Source organism: Vipera berus, assembly GCF_964194415.1.
Source record: "Vipera berus genome assembly, chromosome: 2".
Lineage (NCBI taxonomy): Eukaryota > Metazoa > Chordata > Lepidosauria > Squamata > Viperidae > Vipera > Vipera berus.
This window is the reverse complement of record NC_138203.1, coordinates 149849441-149876785: the sequence shown is the minus strand read 5'-3', so window position 1 is coordinate 149876785 and position 27345 is coordinate 149849441. Positions and strand designations below refer to the sequence as shown.

General features: G+C 43.9%; 1 protein-coding gene across 1 annotated transcript; it reads right to left on the bottom strand.

The window, feature by feature from the left end:
* Positions 1 to 2768: 2768 nt before the first annotated feature.
* On the bottom strand, positions 2769 to 26543 carry LOC308662832 (thiol S-methyltransferase TMT1B-like; the record flags this gene model as incomplete). Its single annotated transcript, XM_081318976.1, has 3 exons — positions 26033 to 26543; positions 20974 to 21147; positions 2769 to 3356 (listed from the first exon to the last, which is right to left on the bottom strand). The coding sequence occupies exons 1-3, from the start codon at positions 26522 to 26524 to the stop codon at positions 2769 to 2771; spliced, it is 1254 nt and encodes a 417-aa protein (XP_081175102.1). The 5' UTR covers positions 26525 to 26543.
* Between the last annotated feature and the right edge of the window lie 802 nt (positions 26544 to 27345).

The following is a 27345-nucleotide window of genomic DNA, read 5'->3' as shown; positions in this document are numbered from 1 at the left end:
TACCACCGCCTCTTTCAAGGCGACAGAGAAGCACCCCTCACTCAGTGAAGCATTGATAACTGCTAGGAGCCAGCCTCGTGTAACCTCCCGGGCTGCATAAACCAGCCAGGAGGGACACGGGTCCAACAGACATGTGGCAGCACTTAATTTCCCCATGATCCTGTCCACTTCATCCGGAGTCACAGGGTCAAACTCTTCCCAAATGTTCTCGGCCAAACCCATCGCTTTCCCCTCGTGAGATACTGCCTAGTCAGAGTCCAGACCAGCCCAAATCTGAGCAATTTTGTCCACCAGATATTCACTAAATTCCTTGGCCCATCCACTTAAGGGGTCCTCTCCCGTCCCTTGATTTAAAAGGGAGCGGGTCACCCTAAACAGGGCGGCCGGGCGGTTATCTGCAGATGCAATGAGTAAGCACGCTTCGCCACCTTCATTGCCACAAGATAAGATCTAGAAAAGGATCTTAACTGTGTTCGGTCAGACTTGGGCCGACTAGTTCTCCAAATGCTCTCTAGGCCCCTTCTCTGGCGCTTCATCTCCCGCAGGTCCATGGAAAACCAAGGAGCGAGCCGGGACCTGCGCCGGGTCAGAGGCCGCAAAGGCACAACACGGTCGAGAGGCTCTGAAGCAGCCCGTTGCCAGGCATCAACTAAGGTCTCGACCGGGCTGTGGGAGAGGGAGGTAGGAATCAATCCAAGTGCCGTCTGGAACCTATCTGGGTTCATCAGGCGCCTGGGGTGGAACCATCTGGTCGGTTCCACCTCCCAGCAGTGGGGGGTGGTGTGACAGAGGCCCAACTGCAGGAGATAATGGTCTGTCCATGAAAGGGGTTGAGATGTTGGAGTAACCCCCACCCAGATCATTAAGCCACTGCCCAGACATAAAAATAAGGTCGGGCGTGTTTCCCCCCTCGTGAGTCGGGTCCTGAATAATCTGGGTCAGGTCCATGGCCATCATGGAAGCCATGAACTCTCGGGCCACCTCCGACGCACTGCCCAGGGAAGGCAGATTAAAATCTCCCAGAACCATAAGTCTGGGAAATTCAACCGCCAACCCTGAGAGGGCGTCAAGCAGCCCGGGCAGAGCTGTTGCTATGCAGCTGGGAGAGAGGTACGCAAGCAACAGGCCCAACTGACCACCAGGGCGCCACCTTAAGAGGAGGGACTCACATCCGTCTATCTGAGGGGCATTGGCCTCCCGCGGACGGAGGGTCTCTCTAATAATGACCGCCACCCCACCGCCCCTACCCTGAGCCCGAGGTTGATGCAGCACATGGAAACCTGGAGGGCATAAATCAATCAGAGGGACCCCTCCCTCCGGGCCCAACCAAGTTTCCATGATGCATGCCAGGTCTGCGTCCTCCTCCTCGATCAAATCACGAATGAGGGGAGCTTTATTCACAACAGACCTGGCATTCAAATAGATCAGCCTGAGCTCAGGTGTCTGCCTTCCCCCTTCCCCGGGAGAGCAGGTGGGAGCCAGAGGGTCAGAGCGCGCCACAGCTCGAAAATAGTGGGGGCGCGATCCCAGATTACGATATGGCCCTCTGTTCATCCATCTGCCGCCATTCCCAATCACCGTGGGGATCGCTATCCCTACCCCATCCCCCTGGGTCCCAAGACTCTCCCCGGCCCCCTTATTGCCACGGCCATCAGCCAACCTAGACTGAGAGAGGTCTGGCAGAATCCTCCCCTCATTCTGTCAGGCCTGACCCTCCCCCCTCCCTAACCCTTTAAAATTTTTTAAAAGAAAACCCAAAAGCCTCTTTTTTGCGCCATGCCACCTCTCGGGGTCCCAAGACCCGTCATTAAGGAAACGGCGGCACAGGTTGGATGGCCACATCTGAGTGAGGGGGGAAGCTCTCAGGGCAAGCAGCTCATTTACGGTGTAAGCCAGACATGTCAAACACAAGGCCCGGGGGCCAGATCCGGCCCGCTAAGTGGTTTCATGCGGCCCGCGAAGCCATCTTGGAAACAGTGAGGGAACGGCCCCCACTGCTTTGGCCCTGGCCCAGAGACCCTCCTCCTGCCAGAGACCCTCAGATCTGTCCTACTCCTGCCCAGGCCCCCACAGGCACCCTTGATGGGAACGATGTAGAGCTGGCCATGCCCACCTAGTAGGCCATATGCACTTTAGCCACGCCCACCCGGCCCCCTGAGGGCAACCGCAATGCTGATGCGGCCCTCAATGAAATTGAGTTTGACACCCCTGGTGTAAGCCATCAAAAGATAAAAAGATAAGAGCAAAGGAACGAGTTGGCTGGAACAAAATGCATATTAAATCCACAGAGCTGAAACAGTGGCTCCCGAAAACATGGTCACCCTCTCACAGTGACCAAGATCTTCCAATCTCAAGGAATAACACTATCCAGCTCTGGGTAGGTCGCAGAAGGAGAGAGAGTCCGATGGCTGGACGATGGTAGAATAGTCTATTGGTGGTGGACTTCGCAGCTCTGGTGATGAACAGATGTAGATAAGTCATCCATCTCCATGTCCTAGATATAATCACGACCAAGGGGCTGTAGTAAGTCTCCGGATACAGAAAATGGAGGAGGGTCACCTCAGATATCTAGTATGGCCCCCGAGGAGATAACCACCATCTCGGGCGGCATCCAGCATGCTCCACCTCCATCTTCAATTTCAGCTTCAAGTGGTCCCAGATGTTCCCACCCTCCAAACAAGTCCAGAAGGGCTCCAAACTGTGCTCAAACCATCGGACGGCAGCCTTCACCATCTAAAGAACCTCAGTCAGGGGGGAAGCTCGCCGATCTAACGGATGGGCAGATGAGCTTGGCAGCCACAAGTCCAGGAGCCTCGCCACCCAGACTGCCTCTCTAGGCTGCCCCAGGCCGTCACAGCTCCACCGCAGGCCGCCGCAGGACCGGACTGCCTCTTTAGACCGTTGCAGGCCTGTCGCAGGCCGCCACACGCCACGTGCCGCACTAGGCCCATCGCTGGCCGATTCTCAGGCCGCTGCAAGATGCCGCCAGCTGCTGCCAGCTGTTGTATGCCTTCTGCCAGCCCGAACGAGCCGCCGCACGCCGCACGCCGCACGCCGCACGCCGCACGCCGCACGCCGCACGCCGCACGCCGCACGCCGCACGCCGCACGCCGCACGCCGCACGCCGCAGCAGGCCCATCGTCGGCCACTTTGCAGGCTGCTGTAGGGTGCCGCCGGCCGCTGCCGGCCATTGTATGCCACCTGCCGGCCTGACCGAGCCATCCCGTTCGGCCATCCCAGGTCTGAGAGCCTCGCCGCCCCGCCGCCTCACCGCCACTCCAGCGCCGCCCCGCCGTCACCTCCAGCGTCCATAAGGGCTCCACTGAAGCCTCAGAGGGTCCTGTCAACCACCCGGGCTACAGAACAACAGCCCCATGCAGGCCCAAACGCCAAACTCGCTCCCTCGTTCTCCGCGCTCAGCCACAAGTGGCCATCTTCTCTGGAGGCGTGGAACTGTATTGCTGCTGAAACTGCCACAGATAAAATTCTGAGTAGAGTGTTGTCTTGGGTATACATGGGCTGGTTGGAAAAAAGTCCAGGCTCTGAATTTCAAAGTTATTTTGTCAGGAGGCATGAGCTGTCTGCACATAAAGGCTGCATTTTATGGGGGACCAGAGTCATAATTCCCACTTCCCTAAGGGACAGGGTCTTACACTCCTTAGATGAAGGCCACCCAGGCATTGTCAGAATGAAGGTTTAGCTAGGAGCTACCTTTGGTGGCCTGGCCTTGATAAGGCTATCAAGGATCAAGTCCATGGTTGTTATACATACTGTACCAGCAAACTAGGCCTGAAATGCCTCAGGCCCCAGTTCACAGGTGGGAGGAAACACACACTGCCTGGTCTAGGATTCACATAGACTACGCTGGGCCTTTTCAGGGGCAACTTTTCCTGATAGTAGTGCAACACATGGGTTGCCTAATGTTTTGGTTTCTGATAATGGGGCCCAATTCACTGCTGCTGAATTTCAGGCTTTTCTTAGCGCTAACTTCATCAGACATGCAATGTCTGCACCATTTCATCCATCTTCTAATGGACAAGCCGAATGCATGGTGAGGACAACAAAGGAGGCATCAGGCACATTGTCACAGGTGACTGGCATCACAGATTGCCAGCATTCTACGCCCTGCACCGCTACAGGTAAAAGTCCTGCTGAACTACGTTGGGGGAGATGTTTAATTACTAAACTGGACAGGTTGCATCCAGATAGAGTGGCATCAGAAGCCTCTAGACCAAAACCCCCGAGGGAGCTACACATGGGTGATTGGGTTTGGGCCAGGAACTATGGTCTATCTTATGAAGTGGGGTTGGAGGGAGGGCGACTGATCAGAAGACACATCGACCAACTCAGGAAAAGGTTTCCAGAATGGTCACTGAGGACTGTGGCATAAGTGCCTCCCAAGGTCCTCAAACTTGCAGCCAAGACAGCCCTCACTGGAACCACCAGGGTTTTCCCTTCTCAGCAGAGGTGGAATCTGAGGATGAACCGGGAAGCACGGAAGTGCAACATGGAACCCCTGACCAAGTGAGCCAGCCAAACCTCAGCAACTGCTGTGCCTACTCTGCAGAACAGACTGACTCTGGAGTGGGCCAACCTGGTGAGGCCAGCCAGAGCGTTTCGATTCCCCTTGACACTGGAGCACAAAGGGACATGGGTTTACCCAGCCTGCTGGGTAAGTTGGTAGACCACAAAGTGATGGGAACTCCAAGATGTTCCTCAAGGCCACACAAGCCTCCTGTGTATCTCACGGATTACATTGTTAAATAAAGAATGTATTGTGTTGTGAAACTTGTACCACTAACTACAGAAACTTGTGCATTGTGAAACTGCCTTTACTGCAATGTAAGCCTGTTCATGAGACGTTGTTTAATTTCATTGTAGCTCTTACTGCATTGGTAAGCTTGTTCAGACATTGTTAATGTCATTGTAGCCACAGTGAATTTATGATTTAATTTTTTTATTATTATTTTCTTATTATTATCACTATAATGTTGGAGTTGATTAATAAGTCTTGACATCTGTTAAGACTATTCAAGGGTGTCATAGTCTGATCTAAGAGGGGAGGGGTGTTATGTATTGTGCTTGTGGTGTTATACCATGTGCATTGCTGGAGAGGCTAACGGCTCTCCAGTAACCCAGACAAGCTGTCTCCGGTCCTGCAATTGGTTAGCCTAGGCCAGGGGTAGGCAACCTGAATCAGTGAAAGAGCCACCCGGAACCGGTTCTCTCACTAAAAAAACCCCTGGGAGCCGCAAAATATGCGTGCGCATGCACACATGTGCGCACGTGCACGTACATGCGCAGAACAGGAATTGATTAAAGTGGAGCTTACCTAAGCGAGACATACACCGGAGAGAAGGCCGAGCAAATTCCCCCCCGCCTTGCCAGGCAGGCAAACAGAGGCTTCAAACACACACACACACACACACACACACACACACACACACACACACGAGGAAAAGGTGCAGAGTAAATTATCCCCTCCATCCCCAGAGGCGGAACAAAGCAGAGAGGCGAAGAATGTGGAAGAAAAGGAAGGAAAGAAGATATAACCTTCAGCAAAGCAGCTTCCATGCAGAAGAAACACATTTGCACTTATGTGAGCAGGCATGTCCCCCCCACAAGCAGCTCCCCCTCCCCCCAGCCTCCCCTGAGCCAGAAAACTCACCCTGCCTTAATTGCAGGCAAAACCTGCAGAAAGCCCAACCAGCCCATGCAGATGCGCTGCCTGCTTGCCTTTCCAAAGCACTCCAGCCCAGATTCTTTGCTCCCTTTTAGCTGGACAACCTTTAAAATTGGCTCCCCCCTCCTTCTCCAAGGCAAGCTGCCCTCCTCTCCATCCTGCGCCCCCACTCCCAAAGAGTTTGGCTGGCAGTTTGTCAATCACAGCTCTTCCTCCTCCTCATCCCCCTCCCCAATCCGGCTTCAGCACAGAGTTTTTGCCTGAAGAAGAAACGGGGCGCTCCCCCCCTCTTCCCATCACTTCTTTGGTGCGTGTTTGCTGGGAGCCCACCCAGATTTGAACACCTTGGCATCCCCGTTTCTCACCAAAAGCAAAACATTGGGACCTGCAAAATTTATGAAATCAATGAACTTCTACAAAGAAAATTTTTTATTTCTGTATACATCAAAAACATTTTGAACTTCCAAAAAAAGTCGCTGGGTCGAAGGTTTACTTTCAAATAAAATACTCAATGTCCATTTGAGTCCTCCTCATATTTAATATATAAAAAGACAAACTTAACTTTTCCCCATGCAGCAAACCCAAAATGCTGTCTGCTTGTCATTCTGTCCGTCCGCCCATCTGTCCACCCGCCCATCTGCCTGTCTGCCAGTCCATCTGCCCATCCGCCCGTCAGTCCATCTGCCATCTGTCCACCAGTCCATCTGCTGCTTCCCCCCAGGACAGAGTGCTCCACCGCTGCTTTACCCAGTGGCAAAGGTGGAGGTTGGGAGGCAGCAGCAGGACATAGCCCGGGCATGGCCAAGCAAACCGCAGCAGCAAAGCTCGTCCTCCCCCCCACACACACTCAAGGTGCAGAAGGCAAGTGAACATGAGCAAGAAGCACAGCCGGCTTATTTTTTGAGAGCCATGATCCCCCCTCCCCAGCCAGCCAGCTCTTCATGAGTTTAACATGGACATTAAAATGCTTCACCATCTTTATGGATATCACAAAAAAAGTTTAAGAACTTTAATTGCACTTGATCAGGTGCACTCATTTTCATCCAGTCACTCTCTTGGCCCCACCCTCTGAAAGCCAGAGGACTCACAATGATCCACACTGAGAGAGGATCCTGCTATGTAATCTGAGCTGTCATAACCTTTCATTCCAGCAGGATTATAGCAGGTTATTCTCTGTCTCTCTTTGTCTCTTTCTCTCTGTCTCTGTCACATTTTTATGTCCTGTTTCTCAAATATTTATATTAAGGATTATACATGAAAATAGTAAAAGCCAGTGCAAACTATAAAAACCACAAATAGAAAAATACAAAAGAAAAAAAAGGAATGTGTGTGTGTAGAAAAGGACAGGAGAAAGGGGAAAAAAACCCTTTCTTCTTCATCCCAACAAGTAAAAACAATTTTAGCAGCTAATCTACCATCTTTAAATACAGCATAATTGGGCCATACCTCATCTCTTAATTAAACAAACATCAAAATATTTCTTTAAAGTTCTTTACTAAAAGTCTAGTAAGGACAACCAGATATATTCATATTCTCCTTCTCTCTCTCTCCCTCCCCCCCTGCCTGCCACTTACTTGGAAAGTAGGACAGTCACCTGAGGAATAAACTGGCCTTTTCTTTAGTCAGCAGTATTCCAGCAGTTTTCAAACAATCACTGTTAAGAGACGAATACCTTTTTGTTAAGCCATTTTATTTGGTTGAGTTGCATTTGTGTTGTTAAGTGAGACATTTGTTTAATGAGTTTTGCTCCATTTTGCGACCTTACCACCATTGCTAAGTGAATCACTGCAGTTGATAAATTAGTATTCAGGTTGTTAAGTGAATCTGGTTTCCCCTTGTGATGGGTAGGCAGCCTTGGCTGTTTTATGAGTCCTGGGCTTAAACTCCCAGAATTCCTGAGCCAGCATGGAAACCTCTCCATTTCTCCTCAGCATGAAGTCCACAAGTCATAAAAGAGCCAAGGTTGCCTACCCGAGTCCTTGGGGCTGGCAGCCCCACCTGCGCCTCCTTACCCAGGTTCTTAAGGTAAAATCCTTTTTAAAAAGCCAGACTTGCACACAGGTGGCTGTGAGCAGCTCCAAGACCTTTTCCCCTCAGCTGCTTGGGAACGAGTAAACGCCCCACCCATTTGGTGACTGTTATTATTCATTTATAAGCAAAAGAAGAAGAAAAACAAAAATCGAAGAGATAAAAAGGAAAAAAAAACAAAATCCACCTTTGAAAATCTGAAAAGGAGGGGATGGGGAAGGGGTTCTCTGAAGGATTCTGAGGACGGGGGGAGGGGGGTGCAGACGGAGAAGAACGGGGAGACACCAAGAAGGGGAGATGGGGAGAGAGAGAAAGAGAGAGAGAGGAAGGGGGGAAAAACACCCAAATATCCCCACGGGGGTTATGGAACCTCTTTACAGATCGAGGAGGGGGTGGGGGGGCTGGGAAAAAGGGGAAGAAATATACACTACACGGGCCTCCCACCCACACGCCGGCCTGTGCACCTCTCCAGTCTATGTACAATGTAGCTGCCATCCAGCCAGCCTCGCAGCCTGATCCAAGAGCAGAGGGTGAGAAGGAGGAGGAGAAAGAGAGAGAAAGAGGGAGGGAAGGAGCCAAGGGTCTTCCTGCCCCCCTCCCGAAGCCCACCAAGCAAGAGAAGCTGCAATTCCATCTCTTGGGGGGGTGGGGGGAGAGGAGGAGCTCCCCCTGCAGAGTCTGAAACATTTATTAGAGGGTTGCACAATCTGTGTGAAATATAAAGTCCCTTATAAAATACTCGGTTTGCAGCTCTCTAGAAATCCCGTTACCAACTCAGACCACAATCCCAAACAAGGATAAGCTCTCTGCAATAATAGTGGTAACTTGCTCCTAAGGTCTGCTCTAGAAGTTTCACAAGATAGGAATTTTATAGCTATGGAAACACTTGAAAACTGGACCTAATAAAAATATCAATCACATAACATTTGGATTTAAGATGTTAAGAAGTAGGTCCAGTGACCCAAAATACCAATGGAAAAGCTTTTAAGAATAAATGTGCTTTAGCTATACTGTACAACTAAATATAACAACAAACTGAAGGGAGGAATTAAAAGTAGTAAAGTCAGCTCAAGATCGGCTCCAAATATACAAATTTAATACAGTAATTGCACAAAATGAAAAGCAATGTTAGCTGCTTATGATTATCAAGGTTAAAGTTACATGCTTCACAAATGAAGTTTAAATAAAACCCTTAAAATTTGGATATGTCTTTTTTGCTTCCTTACTGGAAAACCAAGTGCAGAACATTTTTATGAAGCTAGAAACTAATGTGCAAACTAGAGATTAATGTATTAGTTTTTGTGAAAGAGTCAAGTAATGATTCGGTTACATGTTTATGGAGGAACTGTTTCAAGCCTTGCAGAGAGAAGGGGAGGAAAATCGCCCTTTCTTTCTGCCGGGGCTGCTAGCCATGGCGAGGAGAAGGAAGGGGGGGAAAATGAGCCTTCTTCCTCACCGGGGCTGCTAGCCTCGGCGAGGAGAAGGAAGGGGGGGAGAAACGAGCCTTCTTCCTCGCCGGGGCTGCTAGCCTCGGTGAGGAGAAGGAAGGGGGGAAGGAAGGGGGGGAAAACAAGCCTTCTTCCTCACCGGGGCTGCTAGCCTCGGTGAGGAGAAGGAAGGGGGGGAAAACGAGCCTTCTTCGTCGCCGGGGCTGCTAGCCTCGGCGAGGAGAAGGAAGGGGGGAGAAACGAGCCTTCTTCCTCGCCGGGGCTGCTAGCCTCGGTGAGGAGAAGGAAGGGGGGAAGGAAGGGGGGGAAAACAAGCCTTCTTCCTCACCGGGGCTGCTAGCCTCGGCGAGGAGAAGGAAGGGGGGGAAAATGAGCCTTCTTCGTCGCCGGGGCTGCTAGCCTTGGCGAGGAGAAGGAAGGGGGGGGAAACGAGCCTTCTCCCCGTCGGGGCTGCTAGCCTCGGCGAGGAGAAGGAAGGGGGGGCGAAGGCAGCAAATCTACTCACCTTTTTAGTTCTCCCGTCTCCTCCTCCACTCTGCCAAGTGCAGTTAAAAAAACAAAGAGGTTAGTGGGTAGCCCACAAACGGTTTGTGGGCGGTCCCACAAACCAACCAATCAATTTAAACTTTTCAAGTTTTTTTTGTGAGAAGTTTAAATTGATTAAATTTTTAGTGCCACTTTTTTCCCCAAAAGTAAACATGGCAGAGGGAGGAGGCCTGGGAGCCGCATGGGACGGCTCAAAGAGCCGCATGCGGCTCCAGGCCGCGGGTTGCTGACCTGTGGCTTAGGCGGCAAGAGTGGATTCAACCCTATTGGCTGCAGCCTAGGGGCTAATCTATATATTGTGGCTGGTTGCGGCCCAAGCCTTCAGTACAGTTCCAGCAAGAATAAAAGCATGAGTTATTCTGTACTCAGCCTCGTGTCATCATTCCTGCTCCCAAGAGCCCACCACTTAACAGCTTACAACTTATAAAACAAGTAAAAGATAATTAAAATATTAAAGTTACATAGAGTTTGCTCGCTGTCTTTGGTTTTGATGATTAGAATGATTTTGTTCTAGAAACGGCTTCAAGTGTTTAGAAATGTAAAGTGAAAGATTCAGGTCCTAATTCTTTTTTTTTGGTAGTGTATTGTTCTGAAAAAAATCTGAAGTCAGTTTTTCAATCTTTCTCTCTGCACACTTATTTCCTTTAGCTTTCTAACTTTTGTTTCTTTTTCGCATTTTTATTTTATAATAAACTTTAGTATCATAAAAATCCGAAGTCTTATTGGAGAATTTTTTGAGAAATGCCTGATAGCTGAAACAATTCAAAATTAAGGAAACTGGAGCTGTGCCCCAAAATATAATGACAGTATTTTCTTTGAAAAAGTAAAGGACAAACCTGTAAAATGGGCAAATCAGAAAGAGATTCAGACAAGTGTGTGTGTGTGTGTGTGTGTTGAAAGCTTAGCTTTACAAAGGAAAATTCTAGAGCAGTGATGGTGAACATTTTAGAGAGGAGTAAATGCAGTTGTGTTGCTAAATGCCTGAATAGCGATCATGTGATTGCAGGGCGAGGCTGACCATTGGAACTTCAGATCTGGATTGCATGTCTCCTTTTTCAGGTCAGTCATAATTTTGAATGGTTGCTAGGTGACAGATCCTAAGTCAAGGGCTATCTGTAATATTCTTTTTCATATTTATTTTTTATTTTTTATTTTATTAAAGAGTTTTACAGAAACAAAATTTTACAATATATCCCCAAATCCCCCCCACCCCAAACCACCCCACTTCCCCCCCCACTTCCCAGAGCTAAATACAGGATTATAGTTATAATAATCATATTCTAAATAAGAATTATCCATAATATACAATTAACCAAATTCATAATGTGCTTTAACTCCCCTTTAACATAGATACATACAAAGTACTAACACTAAGATAACAATATCCCTCTTAGACATTTCTGCAAGATTCGAAACTTTAAACACCCATTCTTCTATAGTAGGCAAGCTATCCTTCTTCCAATATTGTCCCACCAGTAACCGTGCTGCTGTTATCATATTCAACATCAAATTAGTTTCTTTAACATCACAATCTACAACAATACCCAATAAAAACAATTTCGGAGAAAACTTTATCTTCCTCTTAAAAATCTTTTGAATGTTCCACCAAATTTTAATCCAAAAAGCTTTTATATTTCTACAAGTCCACCACATATGAAAATAGGTGGCTTCTAAACTACCACATCTCCAGCATTTAGACTGCAAGTTAGGATACATATTAGACAACTTCTTGGGATCCAAATGCCATCTATAAAACATTTTATAAAAAATTTCTCTTAACTTTTGAGCCTGAGTAAATTTAACATTTCTGACCCAAATTATCTCCCAAGTATCCAGCGCAATTGGTTCCTGAATATTTTGTGCCCACTTTATCATACAATCTTTAACTAATTCCGTTTCCGAGTCCAATTCAATTAAAGCATTATATATCCTCTTTATATGTGCACAATTTAAGTCTCTAATTTGTTTTACTAAATTTTGATCTGTAATTGTGATGCCAACCTTTTGATCTAACTTCCACCTAGCTTTCAATTGGGTATATTGAAACCAAGAGTAAGAGTAGCTTATATTTTCTTGTCTTAACTCCTCTAATGATTTAAGTTGCCAATCATTCCCTTCCAATCTAAGTAATTCCTTATAGGAAACCATATCCAAACTCACTCCCATAGATACGCCCTCCATCGCGTGTCCAGGAATTCCCCAAATCGGTATTTTATAATTTAACTTATAATAATACTTTTTCCAGACACGCAACAAGGCACTTCTAAGAATGTGAGATTTAAAAGCCCTATCCACCTTCTTGTCATAAAGCAAATATGCATGCCATCCATATACCAAATCCCAACCCTCAAGATGAAGTATTCTCTTATTAGTTAAATTAAGCCAATCACTAACCCACATCAAGGCAACCGCATCATAATACAATTTCAAATTCGGCGCCTTAAGTCCACCTCTTTCCCTAGCATCTTGTAAAATCTTAAATTTAACTCTTGGTTTTTTACCCGCCCAAATAAATTTATTAATACCTTTCTGCCATTGATCAAGGTTGGCATCCTTTTTCAATATAGGTATCATTTGAAACAAAAACAGAAACTTTGGCAGAACATTCATTTTAACAACTGCAATTCTTCCCAATAAGGATAATTGTAATTTTTTCCAATTATTTAAATCCCTTTGTACCTTCAACCATAGTGTTTCATAATTATTCTTATATAATTTTACATTTGAAGCTGCAATATACACTCCTAAATATTCAACCTTTTTTACTATTTCAAAACCTGTTAATTTAGATAACATGTCCCTTTCACTCATAGATAAATTCTTAGATAGTATCTTAGTCTTATTACTATTCACCTTAAACCCAGAAACCTTACCATACTGAGTTATAATTTCCATCAAATCTATAACCGACTGTAACGGTTGAGATACTGTCACAACCAAGTCATCAGCAAAAGCTCTCAATCTATAATCATTCTGTTTAATTTTAATTCCCTTTATCATAGAGGACTCTCGATTTTTGATTAATAAAATTTCTAATGTTAAAACAAACAATAATGGTGATAGGGGGCATCCCTGTCTTGTACCTTTTTCAATTTTAAAGGTCGCTGTTAGCCCCCCATTAATTATAATTTGTGCAGTTTGTTGTTGATATATAGCTTTAATAATATGTAAAAAACCTTCTCCAAAATTCATCTCCTCAACAACTCTCAATAAAAAATGCCAATTCAATTGGTCAAAGGCTTTCTCTGCATCCAAAAATATCAATGCTGCGGGGACTTGGTTTTTCTTATCCAAGTATTCAAGCAAGTTTACAATTTGTCTTACATTATATTTCATATACCTCCCAGATATAAATCCCGATTGATCACTATGAATCATTTGTTTCAAAACTTGCATTAATCTATTAGCCAATACTTTAGCAAAAATCTTATAATCTGTATTCAAAAGCAATATAGGTCTATAATTTTTAGGTTGAGTAAGGTCTTGATCCTCTTTTGGAATCAATGATACAAAAGCTGTCCTCCATGATGGAGGAACTGCACCTCCAGTCTGAATTTCATTAAACAAAATCTTTAAGGGTTCAATCATTTCAACCAGCAACATTTTATAGTAAATTGCTGTTAATCCATCTGTTCCCGGGGCCTTGCCCAATTTCAACTGTTTAATAGCTAAAGAAATTTCTTCTGATGTTATTGGGCAATTCATCTCAAGTTGTTGTTCTTTTGAAAGTCTCGGAAAATGAGCTTCCTGTAAATACTTGTCTATATCTAAAACTTGTATGTTTTCTTTAGAATATAATTTCGAATAAAAATCTAAAAAACTCCTCTTAATCAAATTTTGTTGGTAAACTTCTTTTCCTTTATATTCTATTTTGTCTATAGTACGTGATTTCTGTTTCTTCCTTAATTGGTAAGCCAACCATCTACCAGGCTTATTAGCGTTACAAAAAGTATTATGTTTAGCATAGCGCACGTTGGTTGCTACTTGATCAGCCAGTAGCATGCTAAATTGTTCTTTCAATAAGTGTATTGAAATCCTTAAGTTATTATCCAATGGATTCAAAATAAGGTTTTTCTCCTTAGATTTAATCTCTTCCTCAAGATCTAAACGTTTTTGCGTTTGCTTATGCCTATAGGCGTTATTCATATAAATCAAAACCCCTCTCATATAAGCTTTACTAGCATCCCAAACCATTCCCATCGATGTACCTTTATGCATATTTGTAACAAAAAATTCTTTCACATGTTCTCTACATTTCTGCAAGAACAACTCATTTTTAAATAAGTTCTCATTCAGCCTCCAGGATCTTCTACTACCATCTTCAGCAAAAAACTCCAACCAAACAGGACTATGATCAGACATTGTCCTAGGGAAAATCTTAACATTCTTAAACCGAGAAAAAAGATCAGTAGTAATCAAAATAAAGTCAATCCTAGAGAAAGATGTATGTCTATCCGAAAAAAAGTAAAATCTCTGTCTCTCATATTCCTTTCCCGCCATACATCTCTTAATTCCAGATCCTCCTTCAAATCAAAAAAAGCTTTAGGCAATTTTGAATTAGAAAAGTTTTTGGAGGGTCCCTTCTTGTCTTCAGATGGGACCAAAACTCCATTCCAGTCCCCCATCATAATTACAGATTTATAATCCAATTCGATTAGTCTCTGATGTAGAAATTTAAAGAATTTTTGCTGTTGTTGATTTGGAGCATATAATCCAATAAGAAGAACTTTCTTTCCTTGTAATGTTAATTCAATACTAACATATCTCCCTTGTTTATCCGATTCAATTAATCTAGCCGAAAAGTCTTTTCTTAAATAAATGACCACTCCAGCCTTCTTGTCCGGAGCAAAAGATGCAAAATGTGTTCCCAATCGGGAATTAGTCAGATACTTTTGGTCTTTTAATGCAATATGTGTCTCTTGTAAGCAAAGAATGTCATTTTTATGTTGTTTCAGATAAAAAAATACTTTCTTTCTTTTCTGTGGTGAATTTAAGCCATTAACATTCCATGTCAGGAACTTCACCATCTCTGGTGACCATGAGCCTTTGGAACATAATCTGAAGATCAGCTGTTGCTCTCTTCAGACGTGCCCCTCCCACAGGCTCTGAAACAACCACGTCTTGCGTAGTTAGACCAGATACAGGCTTCTGTTTTTGCTCTTTTTCCATACGCTTGTATGCAGCCCTAGTCGTCCTCTGTTCTTTTGGGTCTTCCTTTAATGCCAAACTCTGCTCCATGACCTCCACCTGCCGTATCTCCTCAAGAGGCAATGACATTGCCCCTTCAGTCAATTGTTTATCTTCTTGACTTACTTCTGTTCTTTTGATTCGAGGAGACGGTGGTGAGCGTGCTTTCAGGACCTTAGTGTAAAAATCTTTTGCTTTTAAAATTGTATCCAATCTGTATCTGGTCCCTGCGTAATTTACCACAATTCCATTGGGTATTTCCCATCTAAATTGGATTTGTCGCTTCTTAAGCTCGTCAGACAAAAAAGCAAAATCTTTCCTTTTTCTAAGAAGTTTTGGAGGTATCTCCTTTAAAATTATAATGTCTTGGCCTGCAGTTTGAAATCTTTCTCGATAAAAAGCCTGGATAATAGAATTTCTGGTTTATTTATTTATTTATTTTATTATATTTGTATACCGCCCTTCTCCTGAAGGACTCAGGGCGGTGAACAGGGTACATATAAAAATACAGAGTACAAAAATTAAAAAAAGAATTAAATAGGAGCCCGAGCTAAAACAATAGAATAATATAAAAATCCACAATAAAAACCCCAACACATCCCCCATCAGGCCAGGCCGGCTTGTTCAAATAGATAGGTCTTCAGACCGCGTCGGAAGGAGCGAAGGTCAGGTGCCATCCAGAGCTCAACCAGCAGCTGATTCCATAAAGCCGACATTCTCTGACCGGTGGCATCCTGAGGAGGCCCTCTCTGTGGGAACGCACAGGGCGGAGGGAAGTTGACGCCGGCAGCAGGTGATCCCCGAGGTACTCCGGACCCATGCCATGTAGGGCCTTGAAAACCATTACCAAAACCTTGAATCTCACCCGGAAGACAACTGGTAGCCAATGCAGCTCGCGGAGCAAAGGTGTAACATGGGAGTACCGGGAAACTCCCAAGACAACTCTCGCGGCTGCATTCTGTACCAGCTGGAGCCTCCGAGTGGTCTTCAAGGGAAGCCCCATGTAGAGAGCGTTGCAGTAGTCCAGACGAGAGGTCATGAGCGCATGAGTGACCGTACACAGGGCATCCCGGTATAGATAGGGCCGCAACTGGCGCACCAGGCAAACCTGGGCAAAAGCCCCCCTAGTCACAGCCACTATATGATCTTCCAAAGTAAGCCGCGAATCTAGGAGGACTCCCAAGTTGCGAGCCCTATCTACGGGGGGTAAAAGCTCACCCCCCATGGAAAGAGGTGGAATATTCTGAATATCCCGTGATGCCGGTATGCACAGCCACTCAGTCTTGTCGGGGTTGAGTTGAAGTCTGTTCCTCCCCATCCAGACCCGAACCGCCTCCAGGCAACGGGACATCACGTCGAGGGCATCACTGGGGTGGTTTGGGGTCGAAATGAAAAGCTGGGTATCATCAGCATACTGATGATACCCAACTCCAAAACCACGAATGATCTCACCCAGCGGTTTCATGTAGATGTTGAACAGGAGAGGCGAGAGGACCGACCCCTGAGGAACTCCACAAACGAGAGACCTCGGGGTCGACCTCTGCCCCCCTGCCAACACCGACTGCGAATGTCCCAGGAGATAGGAGGAGAACCACTGAAAAACCGTGCCTCCCACTCCCAATCCCCTGAGATGCCACAGCAGGATACCATGGTCGATGGTATCGAAAGCCGCTGAGAGGTCTAATAGGACTAGGACAGAGGAATATCCCCTGTCCCGGGCCCTCCAGAGATCATTCACCAGAGTGACCAATGCCGTCTCCGTGCTGTACCCGGGCCTGAAACCCGATTGGCACGGGTTGATCTCCTGGAAAAATAAATCACTACATCTCTAGGTAAATTTTTTTGCCTAGCAATCCAGGAGTTAACCCTAAATGTCTTATCCATTTCTTTAAGTAGTTCTTCAGGTTCACATTTCAAAACAGGAGCCACTGCTTGTGCTACTTCCCATTCCAAATCTTTAGGATTCTCTTTAAGGCCTCTGATACGCAATGCAAACTCCATGTTTTTATATTGTGATATAATAACTTCGTCCTCTGTTCTGTCAATCTTAACCTCTACTCTATCAATCTTTTGTTCAGCATCGATGATTTTATTTTCCAAATTCTCCACATACTCCATAACTGAATCCACACGAACATCCAGGCGTTCTATATGTGCAGCCAAACCCTGAAGTGCGAGCACTATATCTTCCCTCATCTGTTTGTTTTGGTTGACAAATTCTTCCTTTGTTTCCTTTATTTCTTGCTGCAATACTTGTGTTGACTGCATCACAACTTGCTGAATGTCTGCCAGTGTGAATGCAGGAGGTGGGGGGGAAGGTGGTTGTACTGTAGGTTTCATCGAAGTCTGCCCTGTAGCTTGTGGTAAAGGAGAAGAAATAACATTCTTAGAGATTGGAGGGCCTCCCCCACGTCTCGCAGCCATCTCTTAGGTTTCAATTTCCTCTTTCACCCAGCAGAATCAAAGTTCAAAAAAAAAAAAAGGGAAAGGAGAGAAAAAAGTAAAAGTTCTCCCTAAGTTCCTTGACCTTCCATAAAAAAAAAAAGAACAAGCTTTCAAATACACAAAATCCGGTACTGGGTAGAATCAGTTGCAGATTGTATCTCTTGCTATGTAGCAAAATATAACAGTTTTCCAACGCAGTCACTTCACACAAGAAAGGAACATTCCAGCGCCATTTTTACTCCATTTCCAACTTAGAACTTGAAGAAGATAATGAGTCCGAGTTAAAGTTAAAATCCAACTTAAAAATTCAGATCTTCCTGCTTTGCTCTGCCTGCTTCTCAAGGAAAAAAATACTCACAGTCCCATCTAAGCAGCAGGTGTAGTTGTCGCATCTGGTTCCACTCCTTTTGGAGCGAAAGCGTCCTGAGAGCGGAGAGAGCCTGGGCTCCGAGGGGGCTCACCCTGTTATCCCCCAAACTATTTGAGAGAATCACAGGGGAGCTCTACCTCTACCCAAACAAGCTCGCCTCTCCCTCTTCTCCCGAGGGAGAGACTCCGGCGCCGTGGGACAGCTGATTTTCGCTGCCTCCGAGCGCTTTGACGCTTCCCAGGATTGAGCGGCTTCAAAACGCCGCCATTCGGCGCGGCAGCACTACCGGAAGCTGCTATCTGTAATATTCTGTACATTATTTTACCTTGTGTTTTATATCCATCTTTTTATTTCTAAACAGTTTGGTTTTTTCTTTATAAAACTTTGACTGTAATAAAATTTAAAAATAAAAAAAGCACTAGGCTGAGGGCATTTAAAGCTGGATTTTGGAATTCTGGAATCTCCCAGAAGATTCTTTGTGCTACACCACTTTTCGTTAATTGGCCACAAAGTGAGTCCCTGCTGACCTTTTGTAAATGATAGATAGAAACGGGATGGGGTCGTGCTAAACAAATGTGCTGAAGTATTTTCCAAAAATGTTTCTACAAACATGTAAATATCAGGTTAACGTTTAACAACAAATCTCTTCTCAGTCCCCACTTAAAATGATTATTGAGGGCCAGACTTTTCCATAGATCTGTTACAAACCTCAAAATATATCCCAGAACCAGGGGACACAATATTTGCATTTGCCCACACTCAGAAAGGAACTAGAGATCAAACTGCCAACATATGCTGGATCATAGAGAAAGCTAGGGAGTTCCAGAAAAACATCTACTTCTTCTTCATTGACTATGCTAAAGCCTTTGATTGTGTGGATCACAACAAAGTGTGGCAAGTTCTTAAAGAGATGGGAGTACCAGACCATCTCATTTGTCTCTTGAGAAACCTATATGCGCGTCAAGAAGCAACAGTGCGAACTGGACACAGAACCACTGATTGGTTCAAAATTGGGAAAGGAGACCAGAAAGGCTGTATACTGTCGCCCTGCCTATTTATCTTATTTGCAGAGCACATTGTGAGAAAGTCAGGACTAGATGTATCAAAATTTGGAATTAAGATTGCCGGGAGAAATATCAACAACCTAAGATATGCAGATAATAATAATAATAATAATAATAATAATAATAATAATAATAATAATAATAATAATAATAATAATAATAATAATAATAATAATAATAATAATAATAATAATAAAGTTGGAAGGGACCTTGGAGGTCATCCAGTCCAACCCCCTGCTCAGGCAGGAAACCTTATACCATTTCAGGCAAATGGCTGTCCAGTCTCTTCTTAAAAACCTCCAGTATTGGAGCATTCACCACCACTCTAATGGCAGAAAGTGAAGAGGAACTAAAGAGCCTCTTGTTGCGGGTGAAGAAGGAGAGTGCAAAAGTTGGGTTGAAACTTAACATTAAGAAAACCAAGATCATGGCATCCGGCCCTCTCAATTCCTGGCAAATAGATGGGGAAGAAATGTAGGTAGTGACAGATTTTGTTTTCCTGGGCTCCAAGATCACTGCAGATGGGGAGTGCAGCCAAGTAATTAAAAGACGCTTGCTCCTGGGGAGGAAAGCCATGTCAAATCTAGACTGCACACTAAAAAGCAGAGACATCGCCCTGCCAACAAAAGTGTGTATAGTCAAGGCTATGGTCTTCCTAGTTGCAATATATGGCTGTGAAAGTTGGACCATAAGAAAGGCTGAGCGTCAAAGAATTGAGGCCTTTGAAATATGGTGCTGGAGAAGACTCCTACAAGTCCCTTGGACTGCAAGGTGATCAAATTGGTCAGTCCTGGAGGAGATCAACCCTGACTGCTCTTTAGGCCAGATCCTGAAGTTGAAACTCAAATACTTTGGCCACCTAATGAGAAGGAAGGACTCACTGGAGAAGAGCCTAATGCTGGGAAAGATTGAGGGCAATAGAAGAAAGGGGACGACAGAGAATGAGGTGGCTGGATGGAGTCACTGAAGCAGTAGGTATGAGCTTAAATGGACTCCAGAAGTTGGTAGAGGACAGGAAGGCCTGAAGGAACGTTGTCCATGGGGTCGCGATGGGTCAGACACGACTTTGCAGTTAACAACAACAACACTCAGAAAAAGTTAGGAGACGAGGTTCACCAGAGGGAGAGAGAAAAACCCCCAAACTGTAATGTATTGGGCTTTGTTTTACTAAAGTGTATCACGTGGGTTTGATTGTTGGAAGGTTGCTTAAGCAGGGAAGCTGGCTAATGGCTCCCAGCTCCTCAGACAACCCGTCTCCAGCACCACCATTGGCTGCTTCTAGGGTGGCAATAGTTTGCTTTAAACCTATTGGCCGCCACCTAGAGGCCAGGGTATAAATAGCTGCATTCGCAGTCCTGTTCCCCAGTTTGGGTCCTGCAAGCAAATAAAGAATGTTTCTGACTGAACTCACTCGCCTTGTCTCTTCGCTCAAGCAACGAACCCAGTACACAACACAAACCCTTTTTTATTGAAAATGAAAAGCATGATAAGTAAAACTAGGAGATAATACATAATTCAATAGTTAGCAAGCTTTGATACAACATTGTCAGTTTCAAAACGCTAAGCCTTAGCTTTCAGTCTAATCCCATGTCAATATATGCAGTTTTACCCTCTCTACAAGTACAGGGAGTAAGAAGCTGAGAAAAGTCTTTCTGTGTAGGCCTCTCCTAAAGGCCAACAAAGGCTTCTGCCTGAAGTAGTATTTAAGCAAGATTCCCTGCTCTGCTTTTGCTTAGGTTATAGCTTTTTCCATCACCACTTTGTTACTAGAGAACTCCACACAGGTTACGAGTAATACCCCCCAAAAGGCCTCTTCTAGCTTTCCTTCCTGGGCAGCTGACATGGGGATCTAAGTGATGCCACAGCAAAATGGTGGGGGCTTTTCCCCCCACATGGTCTTTTGACAGCAGGATTGTTTTTTAAATTAATTTTTACATTTATTATTTGCCCTCCCTCCAAATTTGATCCAAAGTACCATTTAGGCTTCGGGCAGCCTGAATGTTTAGGAACCTTTCTACACTCCAAATCATATAGAATAGAGGAAACCCTTTTCTTATTGCAGCATATCCACTGTTACTGTTAATTCCTTAAATTCAGAAATCTGATTTTAAGAGAAAGACACTTTCTCCAGTTTGAACAGTTACTTCACACCGTATCCATAAATATGGGGAGAAATGGGTCGGACACGACTTCGCAACTAACAACAACAAAGTTCAGTTTAGAAAACCCCGCGTTCTCTATATATTTCCAGCTCTCTCTTAACACGGAGTACCCATCTGTCATACATCCCCAGGCAGGGTTACAGACTTGTTGCAAGAAGTAGGTCCAGGTTGATCTGTCAGCTGCTACATGTTCTAGGAAAAAGTATGCACCCCCCTGGAAAAAGTAAAATTATACAAAATAAATAAATAAATAAATACATAAATCAGAATGCTTTGAAATTACATACAAAATTCACACTACAATCAAAATTGTTGTTACATACTGTAACTTCCTGGGGATCTGAAGCAATAATTCAATTTTTAAATAATTTTATATAATGAAACTGTAATACAATTTATCCATTAATGATTTACAGATGATTCAAGTTGTTGGAAAACTGAGAATTGGCCTTTTTTATTTAAGGATGTTGACACTGAATCAATTCAATATATTTCCATGTATCAAACTCAAAATTTCAATAATTTATTCTTTTATTTATTTATTTATATCCTTACTTTATCATTTTTACAAATAACTCAAGGTGGAGAGCGCAACCAACACACTTTCCTCCTCCTATGTTCTCCACAACAACAATTCTGTGAGGCGAGTTGGCCGAGGAGAGTGGCTGGCCCAAAGTCACCCAGGTGGCTTTCATGGCCAAGGCAGGACTTGAACTCAGTACATCAAGATACGATGAAGGAAGCTGATTTATCTATTGCTAAATGAATAAAAAGATACACTTGACCATAAAGTCAAACAAGTTGTAATGTATGTACAGTAACAACTTATATTTGGATAACAGTCCCCTAACTCATTTGTTGTCTCAGTTCTTTCCACTCTAAAATGCTACTTTTTTATCGCGAATATCCAGTGAGGTTGCATTCACTCTAGATCACGGGTCGGCAACCCGCGGCTCCGGAGCCGCATCTCCTGCGGCTCCCAGCCGCCCGGTGCGCGCTCACCTCTCCGAATGGGCGGTGGCGCTGCTCGTTGGGAAAGCTGCTGCGGCCCGGCGGCAGTCTGCAAACGGGCCGCAGCAGCTTTCCCAACAAGCGGCGCCGCTGCCCGTTCTGAGAGGTGCGCGCGCACCTCTCAGAACGAGCGGAGGTGCGCACACACCTCTCCAAACCTTTGGAGAGGTGCGCGTGCACCTCCGCGCGAACGGGCAGCGGCGCCGCTCTTTGGGAAAGCTGCTGTGGCATGTTTGCAGGCTGCCGAAGGCGGCAGCTCTGCAAACGGGCCGCGGCAGCTTTCCCAACAAGCGGCGCCACTGCCTGTTCCGAGAGGTGCGCGCGCGCACCTCTCAGAATGGGCAGTGGCGCCGCTTGTTGGGAAAGCTGCCGCGGCCCGTTTGCAGAGCTGCCGCCTTCCTCCGAAGGCGGTAGCTCTGCAAATGGGCCGTCGCTGTCGCGCAACCGGTTCCATCATACATTAAAAAAAATGGCGACCGTGCGCGTCCGCGCATGCGCAAGAAAAAATGTTTTGCGCATACGCAAAATGTTTTTTGCGCATGCGCGTGCATGGACGCACGCACGCGGCTCCCACCTTTTTGTGTGTGTGATGGAACCGGTTCCCAGTGGCTCTTTTCCTTTTTCAGGTTGCCGACCCCTGCTCTAGATACATTATGAGAAAAGACAAATTCCTTTTTAATAACTACTTATACAGATTCACAATTTTAATTGTTCAACTGTTTTCCTTTTCTTCTATACTAAAAAGTATCAAATGTTGGAGTTTCTCTTTTTAAGGGAGTGGTTCATTTTATTTGCCCTTCACTGCTTCTTCCTAAATGTATAATATCTTTTTAAGATGCAGTCACCAAAATTTCAAAGGAACGATGGGGAGAATAAAATTAGCCTCATGTCTTGACAAGCAGAAATGGTAGAAGGATAATGTTTTTAACTCATTTGTTTAATTGGGTTGTCTTTATTTAGCTTTAGAATTTGTGTGGACAGCCAATCACAGTTTAGGTCAAACATATGCAGAAATATTAAAAATTCAAAAGGGTTCACCAAATTTTAAGCTTCACTGTTTATTTGCTTATTCAATTTTCATGTCATCCATCTCCCTTGCAAGGTGACCCTGGGCGGCTTACAAGTTATAAAACAAGTAAAAGATAATTAAAATATGAAAGTTACATAGATTAAAATATCATTAAAAACGGTATTAAACTGTACTAAAACAGAAACTAAGAGAGCTAAGAGATGGATGGGAAGGGGATGAGGTCTTATCCCATCAGCCACCTCCAGCAGTGAGCTGGTGTATGAGCAGTAGAGTGATGTCATTTTTTCCTTTAATCAATAGAGTGGAAACTTTGGTGCTAAGTTAAAAAATATATCTTATATTTTCTGTTTTGCAGATAGTCCAGACTAGGTCACAATTAGAAACGTATTAATTTGATTAATTTGACTATGTTATAACTAAGGGGAGAGGGAATTTTTGTTGATGTAACCTGAGCTATGTACAAATAAGCTGTTATTTGATATTTTTTACTTTTGATTACACAACCATCGTATTTCTTCACAAATATTTGAATGTAAATAGTATAAAATTAATAAAACTTATAATAATAAAAAAGAAGCTCACCCAGCTCTAGCTTTATTTTAATGTTAAATTAACAAAAGCTTGCATGTCTGAAAGCACATCTTTCCAGTCTAACAATCTAGGGAAGCTTGTGGTCCCCATTGCTTCTGCAGACTCATTTGCCTCTTGTCTAATCATCGTCTAATTTTTCTAATTCATAGCTCTTCCTTCTGTCTCCCAAGGTTATTTCCAAACACCATTACATAAAAATGATGCATTCTGTTTTATACAGTTTGTATAGTGTCACTAATGATATGTTTATTCATAGGGTTTTTTTTCAAATTCTTCCTTGTTTTACATAAAATTATAGTAAGACAGAAAAATATAAAACAAGCACAGAAAACTGTGGATGTACTTTTTAAAAGAGGGAAATGAATAAGTCTTTATATCTGTATTTTTTGTTAAAGTTTTAAATAAAGCCATGCAGAGTCATTTTGAATTTGGAGACGGGCGGCATATAAAATTTATAAATAAATTTCTGTATTATTAAAGTTTTAAATAAAATTTTAAACCACCCAGAGTTCACTTTGAATTTCAATATGGGCAGAATAACATTTTATAAATTGCTGTATTACTAATTATAGTTTTAAATAAAGTTTAAAACCGCGCATCACCCTGAACTGCAAGATGGACGGCATATAAATTTAATAAACAGTAAGAAAAAACACATATAGAGTTGATGCAAGAAAAAAAGAAAACTCTATCCCAAACGGTTCTCTCATCCATTTGACCTTTCATTGTTGTAAAGAAAGATGTTATGTGATACTTTAGAAAGCCATATATCCCTGCCTATAATATCTTCCTGTAAGATAAGTAAGTTGCTGACCTTTCTTGACTCTAAATAGCCAGATCTCACCAAAGAACACTCTGGTCAGGACACAATTCTGTATGTGCCAAGCTGACCGACTCAAAAATAGGAGAGCAGAAATGGTAAATTTCTTTAGTGGCATACTGAGAAGTACAGCTTCTTAGGAACTATTGCTCTCATATAGCAATATGTCTGAATCATGACTTGGTTTATTTGAAGGTTGGAACTTTTGGCATTGAATCTTTTCTTGGGGGGAAAAAATGGCATTGGAACATTGTGAACCTGGTGACTCATTGTTGAACTTCATACAAATAGGGTCCCACAAGCCAAAATAGGCAAACACATAGATGGGCAGGATGAGGATTTTCATGCATTGTTGGAAGATGAGACCTTTGTATCTTCTTCAGATGATCCTGAAAACACCACAGGGGAACTCTTTAAGCTAGTCAATGCTCTGCTAGTTATAAATTTCCATGTGGACTTTAGTACCGCACAGCAGGACATATTAAAACGAGGCTGAGGATGTGCTATTAACACAACAATAAAGCTTAATAAACAATATGTTTCTTTGGAGAAAAACTAGCTAGTTTCACAAATACCCTGTGAAAAATAACAACCAAATTTTGATCATATTCCAGGGTGCTAGGAACAAACCTACATTTCCTACTTGGAAGATTACATTGGCTTTACTGGTGATTATTATTTGATTACAGAGGGCAGCACGGATTAAGTATTCCACCCATGGAAATGGCTGCTATTTTGCTCTATACGGCAAACACGTAGGTCATTTCTTCAAACTGCATACAATATCAATATATATGTACAGCATCCCAAAGCCGCTGGACCCATACTATCCCTAATCTCTCTTTGTGCTTCTTATCACTAGACAAACCTAGCTTTGAAATTCTGCTTGGAAATGGCTGGTTTGGGGCAGCATTTTAAACTTTTAAAGGTGAAGGTCAGCCTTGAGTTCATTTACTTAAGATACAGAGGCTTCCACAGAATGAAAGACTAGCCAAAAAACTCCCAAAATAGTGTTGTGCCCCAGCAGACATACCAAATAGGCACAGCCTGTGCTGTGACAGCATAATCTCTTTTCCCCATGTTTTCCTCATGTAAACCCTCCATGTCCTCCTGCTACAGTGTCAGCAGCTTGATCTATTGGGGTTCCTACTCAAGTCTCCTTCAAATCAAACTTGATCCCTGGTGATTTCATGCAGGCTTCCCCATGGGGTGGTGGTGGTGGTATTTTTGGAAACAATTCAAAAGTGGCTTGTCATCGCTCAGAGATGTTGTTTTAACTTTCCAATTTAGCTTCAACCTAGAATTTTTTGGAGATCTTTCATTGAAGTACCAAGCAGGCTCCTCTCTCAGGCCAGAAGCTTGCTGCCATTTACTAATATTAAAGTTGTGCATATATTCATTAAAGTTGTACACTGTCTGAAAATGATTGAGAAACACAGGCAGGCTGGAAAGGTGCGATTGGTTTAAGAAGGAATCCCATTCAAAGTGTAAGTTAAGCCTGAAAATTGGCAGAATAAAGAACAGCAGAAAGGTGCTGTTTTGGGGGATCTGAAGCTCCTGCTCCCCATCATTTTCAAAGCATGCACACCCATTATTCGGTGGTCTGGACAAACCAGACTGAATTCCCCTCTTTGCCCTTTGACTTACCGGTCTGAGCACCCGCAGAACCTCCTTCAGGACAACCTGGATGTTGCTGACAGAGCAAAGCACCGTCGTGCTAACCACCACATCTACAGAGCCGTCCGGTACCGAAGACATGTTCTCGGCGGAGCTGACCACAAAATTCTCGAAGTGCAGGTGCTTGTTCTGAGCCATGCTCTTCTGGATGAACTTTCGAAAGTTGGGATTGTAGTCCAAGCAGGTAATGTGCGAGTTGGGTGGATAAAACTGAAAGTTGGCGCCGGTGCCCACGCCGATCTCAAGCAGGTGGAGCTTTCCCGAGGCGTCGGCGAAGTCCCCCATGTTCTTGAACAGCGTCTCCTTTTGCTTGTGCATTCTTATAGTGTAGATTTTGCTCAATGGCTTCAGGAAAACTGGGAAAGTTTTTTTACAAATAGGGTCCCATAAGCCAAAATAGGCAAGCACATAGGCGGGCAGGATGAGGATTTTCATGCATTGTTGGAAGATGAGGAGCAGCATCGTTGCCAGACTAGGAAGAGAAGCCTTCCCTGCAGCAAAGCAACTTCAGTCCTTCAAAGATTTGCTTTAAATATAGTCCGCTCCTCCCCATTTCCTTAATGAAGTTGTGCAAGCAAACTGACCACCCCCCTATGTTGGGATCTGTTCCAGTTCTTCCTTAAAGTGTCAGCGGCTCTTTCGGTCACTTGTTGAAAAAAATACCCAGTGAACATTTGAATTTGATTTAAATGGAGATTATATTTATTAATTCAAGTTTTATGTCATTCATCTCTCTTGCAAGGTGACTCTGGGGGCTTACAAGTTATAAAACAAGTAAAAGATAATTAAAATATTAAAGTTACATAGATTAAAATATCATTAAAAACTGTACTAAAACCAAAACAGAGAGCTAGGCGATGGACGGGAAGGGTTGAGGTCTCATCCTTTCAGCCACCTCCAGCAGTGAGCTGGTGTATTAGTAGTGGATGGCATATGAATTTAATAAACAGTAAGAAAAAACACATATAGAGCTGATGCAAGAAAAAAAAGAAAACTCTATCCCAAACGGTTCTCTCATCCATTTGACCTTTCATTGTTGTAAAGAAAGATGTTATGTGATACTTTAGAAAGCCATATATCCCTGCCTATAATATCTTCCTGTAAGATAAGTAAGTTGCTGACCTTTCTTGACGCTAAATAGCCAGTTCTCACCAAAGAACACTCTGGTCAGGACATAATTCTGTATGTGCCAAGCTGACCGACTCAAAAATAGGAGAGCAGAAATGGTAAATTTCTTTAGTGGCATAATGAGAAGTACAGCTTCTTAGGAACTATTGCTCTCA